At 38.2% G+C, this 11,488-nt stretch overlaps 1 protein-coding gene across 1 annotated transcript in view; it reads left to right on the top strand.

Moving 5' to 3' along the window:
- Nucleotides 1-618: 618 nt before the first annotated feature.
- Nucleotides 619-11,488, top strand: part of lsamp (limbic system associated membrane protein) — a 296,556-nt gene continuing 285,686 nt past the window's right edge. The window contains exon 1 of the mRNA XM_087794813.1: nucleotides 619-785. Coding sequence (XP_087650939.1) covers nucleotides 631-785 — 155 coding nt within the window. The 5' untranslated portion in view covers nucleotides 619-630. The remainder of the gene's footprint in view (nucleotides 786-11,488) is intronic.

Below are 11,488 nucleotides of genomic sequence, written 5' to 3'. Positions count from 1 at the left end.
CAAATACAATCTGTGCTCATGAATGACACTCTTAAAATACAAATATAATGTAACATTTCTTATCTTTCAGTCTATCATCCTAGACAGATTATTCTGATGGACATTTTATCTTTGTGTAAATTGTAAATATAATAATTTTTCTGGTTGCTAATCCAACATATTTAATTTTAAAAAAGCACTGCTGTTTTCTCACAGTACCAGTTGTGTTACTGAAAGAGACCTCAGGTGGTGCTGTTGTCCTGACAACCGATGAGGGGAGCATCACAGTCAGTGTGCTGGTTAATCCGAGAGAGAGAGGGATGGAGAGAGAGAGAGAGAGAGAGAGAAAGAGAGAGAGAAAGAGAGAGGAGGGAGATCTTCCCACACTTTAAACACAAACCTGCTTCTCTCTCTGGCTCCCTTCACGCAGGAACTATCGTTGGACTACTGTCACAGGGCGAACACTTTCCAGGACGCGTTTGCGTTGCGCTTTTTTTGGGACGAAAACCTTCTTCTTTTTCTGTCCCGCCCGACCCCCCCTGAGAAGTCCGGTCCAACTATCCCCCCCCCACCCCAAACACACCCCCCAGTCTGTCCGCAAAAACCCGTTGAAAACACTTGGATCTATCGCTCTTTAAACGCAGCTCCAAGATGCAAGTCGGACGTAAATCGTGTTGGAGGCAACTGCAGGCTTCTTTTTTCAGACTGCTGTGTCTTATCCCTACAGGATTTCCCGTCCGGAGTGTGGATATGCAGCGGGCCACCGACAACATCACGGTCCGCCAGGGCGACACAGCCGTCATAAGGTAAGACTCGGAACTTTGGCATCCATCCCCGAGGATGCTGCGTCCACCGGGCGCGTTCATGGTGCGTTCATGCGCCTCTAGGTCATCTTTTTTGAAACGTGAGAGTCAAAAGTTTGCATCCTGGGTATTGTAACGTCGTTATTAACTTTTCCGAATCATATTGATGCAAAAAAAGAAGATGCAAAATATTCCTCAGCGCTTCAAACTTGCTATTTTAATTTGGTTTAGGTAGTTTTAATAACCTGGCGACCCTTCTTAAACTCAACTAATGTTAAAACTCCAACTCTTCTCACTCACATGTTTAAAATCTTTTAAAGATGCAGTAAGTGCCTCATCATGACCATGTTTTGAACTTGTTACTTTATAAAGTTGCTCTGAAATCTGGGCGAACGAGAGGTTACGAGAGCCATGATGACGTTATAATGGCTTCACTCCTCCTCCAGCCGGCTGTAATCACACCCCGCTTTGTTTACACAACGAGGTCCCTTGGTGGTGGAGACGATCGATGACGCACGGTGACAAACCTCCAAGCTTGACCAATCACGGCAGAGTGGGTGTGGTTATGGTAAACAAGATTTAACCTTCCAAAAAAAAAACAGTATTTTCAGTGCGTAAATATTTAAAGGGGGGTTTCGTACAACCTGACACACACTGACGAGTACAATAGAGTCCAGCATCTATTTAAAACACACTTAAATCAACACATTTGTTGCCTTTTTAATCACGTCCGAGACGAGCTTAACTCGTCGTCCCGCACAGATGTCCGGAGCGATCACGTGATCTGAGCCATGGCAGGCGGCGATTCCAAAGGAGGATTTATCCATATTTATTTATTTATTTTCCTCTCCCCATGCTGCCGGCACAAATCCCCCTCTGCTCACTCAACCCCCCCTGGCTCAGAATAGAACGTTGAAAGCGCGACATAATTATATTATCTCATGCAAAATAAATAAGTTGGACGTGTGACCTATACTCGCCAAGTTTCTTCCGTTTATTAGCGGCTCCGTTATAAAGGAAAGCAGTAATTGGATGAACCTTTACCACGAGCCATGACACCGACAACAATAACAACCTCTTTGTTTTTCTGTGTTGTGTCTATTAATACAAATGCCTAATAAACTCCCTCCGAGCTCAACTCCAACATTTATTCATGAGGAAGCGTCGTAAGCAGGTACAGTTAAACCAGGCAGAAGTTTGCATAAGTCCCGGCTGACCTCACCACAGGTCACTGCGAGTTACGTTTACTTTCTCTAATCCAATTGAGTTTTTCTCCGTTCAGGTGCCGGCTTCGACACGTAATCTGTTGCCGGGTTAAGCTGTCGGCACAGCCCTCGTCCTCCTCGTATCAATAATTCAATTTAACGCCTTCTGAAGAAAACCTTCATTTTATTTCAATCTAGTCATTTGTTAGGCATGTATTAAAGTGACTCACGGACCCTTTAATAAGTAATGGGACTTTTTGACAAAACAATTTTATTCGACGTCGTATTAAGTGGAAAACTTGATTAAATTTTGAGTAGACTTTGCATAAAAAAGAAGCTTTTAAAAGAAAATTCAAGACTAAACGTGTGGCTCTTAAGGGAACATTAACTCGATATGAAGTAAAAATACATTTTAGTTGATTAAACAAAAACGTTTCTTTACTTGTTGAATTGTTCAACGAATGAAATTGTTTAATATTTAAAAATAAAGGTGCAGATTGAAATTTGGATTTGATAACAAACATGTACACATCACTAGTAAAAAAGTAAAAAGTAAAACTTCAGAGCCTTTTTTAAAGCCTGAAGTTTGTTGGAGAAGCAACTTGTATTAGAATTTGTCTGTAATATTCTTCCCATTGAATTCATTTAACCGGTTCATGGTCGCAACACTTGGAGGAGTGAAAAAATCATGCCAGTCAAAGCCAAGGTTACATTTTCTTCCAAGTTTTTTTTTTGTTGTTGCTTCATTCCCTTCAACATTTTTGACACTTTTGAACATGCCGATATCTAAAACAGAAACACATTTTATTTTCAAATAATATATTTGAATGCTGGTTCTATCTGAATTTTTAAATTTAAAGTAAATGTAAGCAGAAACTGCCATTAAATAAAAAGCTTAAAGGGAAGTGAATGTTGATAAATGTACGTTGTGCACTCACTCACTCATACTATAAAATACTTGGTCTGACAGTAGATGTGACGCAATTGTCTGTCGACCTTTGACTCATATGCTTAGGCACGTGGTTGCTGGTTTAAGCTGGTAGAGATCACATGTTCCCAGAGGTCACAACGCCAGTATGTCTGACATGAACATCACTAGACAGGTTTTTTCTTTTTGTAAATGACTGCACTTTAGATTTCGTTTGCATCTGATTTTGGATGTGAAAATCAAAGATGTCACAAGTTTTTTTCTATGACTTGCACATTCTTGCAGTGATATTTGCTGCAGCAAAGCCATGTGCTGGTGTCCCATCGTCTGAAATCTAGGCCTCTGTCCCAGCGGCCGTGTTACCGACCGATAAGATTTAGGTCACTGACAAACACCCCATTTCCCATAGTGCCATTCCATGGTGGCTTAGCCTGTTTTCTCATCCAATAAGCAAAATGAAACCCTAAAACCCCCTAATTCTTCCACAATACAAATCTGAGATGATGGCAAAATGTTGCCACAATCACCCCCCCCCCAACCCCGAAGTCATCGCTGGGCCTCAATGGCTTACTTTTTAATTGCTTTGTTCAGACGCGACACTGGCCTTCAGGGTGAGAGTGCGACGTCTGACACAACCCCGATAATTGACAATTTCTTATTAAAGCAGTAATGACACACTGTCTGTGATTCTGCTCCTCTGTGTCAATTATGTGCACTTTAACAAAACATTGGAATACTTGGTACCTTCAGTGGCGATGATTGTTCACTCGTGCCCTGGAGAGTCTTCATTAAAACCCATCCCTGAAGTCTCACTTTAATCTGAGGCGGTCGGTTATTATAAGTGCAACCTCAGCTGGAGGCCTCGGCATCACATAGTTGGACTGGTTCAACTTATATCACCGGCATAGCTGCCACATTGTTAAGACTGAATGTTTGTTAGATAAATAGATTAATGTTCAGTCAACTTTGGAGGAGGATTTCTAGATCATCAGCACCGCTTTATGAAACATCGGTTAAGGTTTCATGACACAATGTTTCTCAAAGACTCATTTATAATCTTTTGCTCTGAATCACTTTCTTGAATTAAACATCACTTTGTTTGAACTCAGAGGCCGAATTTCATTCTTGAAAAGACAATACTGTATCGTCAAACCTCGTAGTATTACTTTGCGAGGCTCGTAAGTATAACTTTGTGAGGCTCCATAGTATTACTTTGCAAGGCTTTGTAGTATTACTTTGCGAGGCTCCAACGTATTATTTTGCGAGACTCCATAGTATAACTTCACGGGGCTCTAAATTATTACTTTAAATGTTTCGTAGTATAACTTTGCGAGGGTCCAAAGTATTACTTTAAAAGGCTCCGTAGTATTTCTTTGCAACACTCCGTAGTATTGCTTTGCCATGTTCTGTAGTATTGCTTTGCCATGTTCCGTAGTATTGCTTTGCCACGCTCCGTAGTATTGCTTTGCCATGCTCCATAGTATCACTTTGCAAGGCTCTAAATTACTACTTCAAAAGGCTCCCTAGTATTACTCTGCAAGGCTACAAACTATTACTTTAGAAGGCTCTGTAGTATTACTTTGTGAGGTTCTGTGGTATTACTTTGCGAAGCTTTAAAGTATTACTTTGTGACGATCTATAGTATTACTTTGCGAGGCTCTGAAGTATTACTTTGCGCGGCTCCGAAGTATTTCTTTGCCACGCTCCGTAGTATTACTTTGCCATGCTCCGTAGTATTACTTTGCCATGCTCCGTAGTAGCCCTAAAGTATTTTATTTCTATGCTCCATAGTATTACTCCAGGTTAACTACGAAGTCATAATGCACTTAATGTGTGCTTCATCTATTGAAATTCACCCGTTTATTGATATTGTACCTTATATTTAAAAAAAATAAGGTGCAGTCAAATGAGTAGAAACAACATGAAACACGAATTATCTGTACAGGCTCACAGCAGATAATTGCATAAGGGTTTCATTATCGGCACTCATGCCTCCGGGTTTAAAACACAATAATATTAAAAAACAACAAGCCAGTGATTAGTTAAAAAACCTTGAACACATCCGAATTACTATTCCATTTTTGTTCGATAATTATGTTTTATATTGCATTTTATTCGTTTTTAATGAGCGACCATCTGCATTTTCTACCAGAAACTGCTGATCTACATGAATAAATAGGAAAATACATTGAAACTGTAATAAGTTCTCATTTGGAGTTGCACTCCATCCATGGATGGCTCAGTGCATTGTGGGGCTGCCGGCGAAACTGTCCGGGCTGAATCAAAGTAGAGGGAAGTAAACAGATCAATTTCTGGATATCCGGGCAAAGGACAGCGCGGCAACTTAATTTGGGATGTCTGTCCCTCTAGGCTTGCACTGTATTTCTCAACAGGGCTCATCCGACATTACTGAGCTTCAGTGGTCGGATCTCAACACTTGTTACGGTTCATTCTCTTACCCCTGGACCCCGGCTCTTAAATGTCCCGCTGAGCAGTGGACGTGGTGAGCAGACAGGGATGGATGGTAAGAGGATCTCGCAGGAAAGTGTGCATCAGGGCTGAGAAGAGACTGGACTAAAGGAGAGATGAGTGCCATGGCTAGGGTTTTGGGGATGGACGTGGGGCGGGACGGGACATGGTATTAGTACGATCAGCAAAATAATCCCCTCTGTTCCCGCGCCCGCGGACACAGGATTTTCAAATCAATTTCATTTTCTTTCATAATGGGATGTCTGAGTCGCAGCCAGCCGGGGCATTATCATCTCAAAGGTGAGAAGGAGGCATCGGGGGCAGGAGGGCGCGAGTTCTGGTTGATACTTTGCCAATCTAGCAAACTTTTATAGAGTCCGTCTTGTTGGAAGTTCCAGACGCTTTCATCTTGGTCAGCAGCATCTGAATAATGGCCTGCACAGCGAGTGTGAGGTCCTTTGACATGACAGATGAATGAGTTCTGACGGGCTTATTTGAAGCCCCTCAGTCCACTGGAGTTCAGTGGGCTGTCTGGACCACATTTCAAAGCAAAGTCTCAGAGATTTTTCTTTTCAGTCTGTAGTTTGATATTTGGTAGTTCATTCACAGGGAAAAAAATATTAATACACTACATCCCTCATAATGTGCTTTCAACAGTGAATAACTCAACAAGCCATAAAATCGTCCGTGATACAAACATGTGCTCCCCTTTACAGCGACTTCTTCTCTTTTGTCGAAGAGACCAGCATCTCTCTTAGTGAATTTTTAAACTACTCAAAAAGATCTGAAGGATGCTGCGACCCTTTGTTGATAAAAAAAATGAAAGTGAGTGGATTAAAGTTATTTATGCTCTTAGAAAATGTGTATTACAATTCATTTTGAAGTGTACAGACTAGAAATACTTCTCTTAGCGATCATAGGAACTCCTTAGAAATATTGTCAAGTGAGTAACCATGAGGTTTGGAATCTGACTTAACTTTAACAAATCAGATGAAAATCAGATCTGGTTTTGAATTTGCACATTTTTACTTGCAAGGAATAAGAAGAACACGTCTTTATGAATTATTGCTGAAGCACAGAGCTGTTAGTTCGCTGTTATATCGTCATCGCAGTTTCACGAGCCGTGAATGATCTTATCCAAGAGGCGTCAACAAACAAACCCCTAAATGAGTTTTAATTCTCAAGGTCGGGGTTTGCGTTTACTTCGTCAGAGACACAAAGTATCACCAGATTCCATTCCCACACCGGCAGTGATGAGTCACACAAGCAGTGAGACAACATTCTTAGACGTGTTTTAGCTAAATAAAGATACTTTAGCTTAAATGTTCCCGTCAGTAACACAAGGTGTTTATGTAAAAACTAATAAAACCCTTAAATGAAAACAAACAAGATAAATACACAAACCAACCAAAGGGATCTGAAATTGTTTGCGTACCACCCCTGATGTAAAATAGAGCAGAGCAAATTTGCCGACGTTTAAGCCAGTTGAGCTTTAGCTGCAGATTAAATACATTGAAATCAGCCGGGATGATTTCAAATTAATGCTGAAACATGTGGGTTGGAGCTCTTATGAGTTCCGTCTCTGCGGTTTTAAATCTGTGTGGCTTTAAAGCAGATTAGAGGTTGCCTGTAAGTATAGTCCTGGATGAGCGCACTCATTGTTTACCTCGGCCTCTTGCAAGCTCAGCAGAAAGTTTTACTTTCAGGACATTGTCGGAAAATATTGACGGAAATGAATCGCTAGCCTGCTGTCATTAGAACGTACACAACCTTGATTTACGACAAGCATTTTGAATTTTATGAATAGGTCGACCACGAGGTCTAAAATACTCATTATCGACTCAAGATATTTATATTATAATTATAATTTCTACCTGGAAAAACTTGATAACTCTGACTCGGGTCTGAAGAACCATCCAAGAATAGATCATAATTGATTTAATACCAACAAAATATGTCCATTTAATGAGTCAAAAGCAATATAAGTGATGAATTTCACTTATTGTTAATGTTATTTACATGGGAGGGATTAAAGTAAAATTATGTCTGTCCTCCAAATGGTTAAAGTATGATTTCTGGAACTTATTATTTTGGTTTTAAGCCAAATGCATCCGAAGCTTTGCATTTTCCAAAACAAAAGTAAGCAAGTATTTATTTCCATTTTCTTATATTAAATGTTGGCTCCCTTGCTTTAGAAGGTTAGATAACCATACTTAGAACTAATTTGATGTTAAACTATGTGTGTGTTTTTCACATTCTCTGGTGCTTTTGGTGCCAATGACTGTTGATAAAAATCCACTACTTAAGGCCATTATTAAAATTAAATGCCATGTGAAAATATATTTACATGACGTTTGATTTCAGTTCAGTTTATTTAAAAAGGACAATGTGCAGTTACATTAAAAAGATGGCTGCACCAGATTTAGCACAATGCTACTGATCATCTGGTCGTAGGAAGGAAGTAACATTGTTACTAGTCGCTTCTTATGGTTAACCACCAGAACTAGCACACATTCACAGAGATTTAGTCAGAGTTATTCTATTTATTTTTAATTGAAGCTAAAATTTTGAGCTGAAGCTTCGAGCTTAAACTTAAAATTTTCTGATTTCTGGAGTTACCATGAGTAAATCTTTGGGGTTCACCTGTGAGACTGTCCATTATACAAATGTTATTTTACTTGGTATATAGTTAATATAAAATACTGAACCGTTGTAACAAATATTGTTTTATGTTTTTTGACTTCTGGTGGGTTATCTATTCCATTTTTGTGTTGTTCTAGCTAAGTAACATCAGATAAATTGTTACTATGGTAATTAAACAGATCACTGATGGAAAGTCTGACCATGAATAGATCTGAAAGTAAGAACTAGAATTTAAAAATTGATCCTGAAAGAAACTGGTAGGCAGTGAAGAGATTTAAGGATCGGAGAAATGTGAGTTCTTCTACTAGAGCGTCTCCGAATTTAGTCGGTTCCTTCATTAAATAATGGCAGAGATGGAAACAGCAGGTTTATCGACACAATAATTACATGTATGTACTCTTGTGTATTCCATAAATAGAATGATGTAAATTTTTGAAACACAGTGTAACAACATCTTTCAAATATCTAAACTCTTGCAGTCTGGCTGGCTCTGCAAAAACACTGTGTTCAAAGTTTTGAACTTGCAGCTATTTAATTGGAGGGGAAATGTTTACACTTTGGATATCCCGAAAAATGAAGTTAAGGGTGTCTCTGGAGTGTGTTTGGAGTGTTGCTGAAGGTCAGCACACATAAATAAAGCAGAGGCAACATTGCTTTAAGATCCATCCTGGTTTTATTTATTCATATTTTCTCTTGAGTCATCGATGCTAACGTAACAAAAATGTGGCCACGGTTTTCAAGATTCATGTGGTGATACTCGGATGTATTGAGATTCTAGGGAACAACCGTGGAAGAATATTCTTTGGCTACATTAAAATTCTACATCAATACTAATAGAATAAAAATGCATGATGTGGCCAAGGTGCTGGGGATTAATTAAAACTCTCTTGAGCATTTTGGAAATGAAGATGACTTTTGGCCTCCTTGCTCTGTTTTACTCTCTCCCTTTAATTTTGTTAAAGGTGGACCGAAAATACCCTTTTTTTTAATGCAGGATAAAGTGGTCAGATTTTATGTTATGGATGAAATGACTCCATACGTCTCACCTGACATCCATACAGGCTTACACTAGTGTAACTGTTGACCTAATTAAACTTAAAAAAATATGTATATATTACCAAATATACTAATATATATATATACAATGTCCAGTGTCCAATGGCATAATGGATTCCAGTTTTCTGAACTGAACTAAAAACTTTAGAAACAATCAGTGTATGTGAATCTTTTGAGTTTATTTCCAGTAAATACTGCGACCATTAGTGATGTGACTTATGTTTTTACCCGGCGTTAGCTTACTTACTTACATACTTACTTACTAACTTACTTACTTACCACTGGGACTATTGGCTTTGATGCAATACCTCTAATAAAATAGGCAACTAGATGTTAACAATTGTATTTATTTTTTATATTTAAAAAAAAAATCCTATGTAGTAGAACATTTATTTGACAATTTGATTTTGACATATTTTTAGTGAATAAAGAGTTATATGAAGTGAAAAACCTAGTTACAATGACATTAAAATTAGCTTGTAATTAGGAGCGTGTGAAAAAACAATACACCGATATATATCAATATTATTTAATGTTAAGGCACCAATATTCATCAACACTTTCATTTTTTCGTACTTAAAAAAATCGGTGTCCTCTAAAGGAGATGATCCAAGTATGTCGAAATATATCATATCATGAGATGAATATATTATGGTGAGATAAGTGTGTAGCTACAGGCCCATATTGTAATGCAACAGGCATCACATGCATATCGTGATGAAACAGACGTTCAACACACTTATAAAGAATAATTGCAGATATTTTCTCTTGCTTATTTGACAGCTTTAGTACGGACTATATTTCATTAGTTCTCTGTGAAATTTAAGGCTGCAATTCTACATGTCGTAATGCTCTTTTATTCATGTTTCATTACTGTTTGTGTGTTTTATTTTATGTTCGTGTGTGTTCAACAATGGCCATGTGAAAACCTGCACTTGAAAAGGGCTTTTTAAGGGATTATAAACCTCTGGTTATCCAATCATCCATGACAGAGAACACCAAAAAATGTTTGGCACACTCTGATGGCTGCAGCATGGACCGCGTCCATTGTGTGTGTGTTGCTGAGTAGGATGCATGTTATTGTGATCCTCTTTGTTGTTATTTTTTGGCTTTGCTTTACATACATCGAGTTCAAACGTTGCAGGGAATGCATTTTCCATGCCTGTGTTATACACGTGTACAATTTATTCCGTTTTCTGTTAGCAAAAGTTGCACAACAAACAGATGAATGTACTTGAATAGAAATAGAAATGTGGATAACAGATGATTACACAGGATATTGCTGATGTTCTGTTATTCCATTTTGATTTAAAAGCTGTTGAAGATTTGACTTCTCCGCTGCTAACACGCACCTCTCCGTTCATAACTTAGAAATAAATGAATAAAAAATGGAAAATGTCATCAGCGAATCAATCAAACGATTCAAATTCAACGTGTTTCTGAGTTGGTTGTTACCAATTTCAGATCTTTAAAATCTCGGAATCTAAATGATCTATTTGACTGTGTTGTGCTGAAGCTTTTACTCAAATACCAAGTATTATATCTTATTTATTCTTGTTTATTTATTTCACATTGTTGTTCTTTTTTTTCAGGGTGGATTATTAACGAGAATAATTACTTATGGCCAACAAATTAACATGAAATTAAAGCTCTATCTCAATTAACTAATTCATTCTAAATCTATTCAACATTAACTTGAATTAAAGCTTCTCTACTTCCAGCTTGGCAATTTCACCAATAAAAAAAAGTCCAAATCCAACCTATTCGACCTTAGCCAGCAGTTAAATTAATCAACTTCTTTTCTGAGTATTATTATCCTGACTGTACTTGGAAAAAAATGATAAAGAACAATTGGTACAAAATGGAAAAACCTCCCTCTCCTCAGAATGTCATCGACAGTATGAGTCAGCGACATGCATTCTGGGGAAAAAAAAAAGACGGCAGTAGATGAAACTTTTATTATCCTCTCTATTCTCCAAGGCCAATTATTATTTTGGTGGACTGTCATGAAGACACAAAAACACCTGCGAGGTCCAAACATGAGACAGAATATATGATTATGTAGATCAGTCTTGCAGGGCTTGAAGATTTTGCTTCTTCTGTGATATTCTCTCGGTGTCCATTGTCTTTTGAGCTCTTGTCTTTGCTGAAACAACCTCAAGCACCATTTGTAACAGTCAGCGTTTTCTAACGTTGTCAACCCCTGCTGTGTTTACTGCCTGCTTTTCATCCTGTCTTTTCTCCTCTTTTACTCATTCTTCTTCATATTTCTGCTGCTCGTCTTGTCTTATCTTTTGATGTTGAAGTGATAGTTAACAAGTATTGTGTTTCTTATAGGCAAAGTGTTTGTTGATTTTCGTTGTCATCGTCTTCATCTTGCGCCAAAAACACACTTTTAAATACAT

This window comes from Callionymus lyra, chromosome 7, assembly GCF_982586985.1.
Source record: "Callionymus lyra chromosome 7, fCalLyr1.hap1.1, whole genome shotgun sequence".
NCBI lineage: Eukaryota > Metazoa > Chordata > Actinopteri > Syngnathiformes > Callionymidae > Callionymus > Callionymus lyra.
The sequence above is the reverse complement of the archived record's forward strand: the minus strand, read 5'-3'. Positions and strand labels throughout refer to the sequence as shown.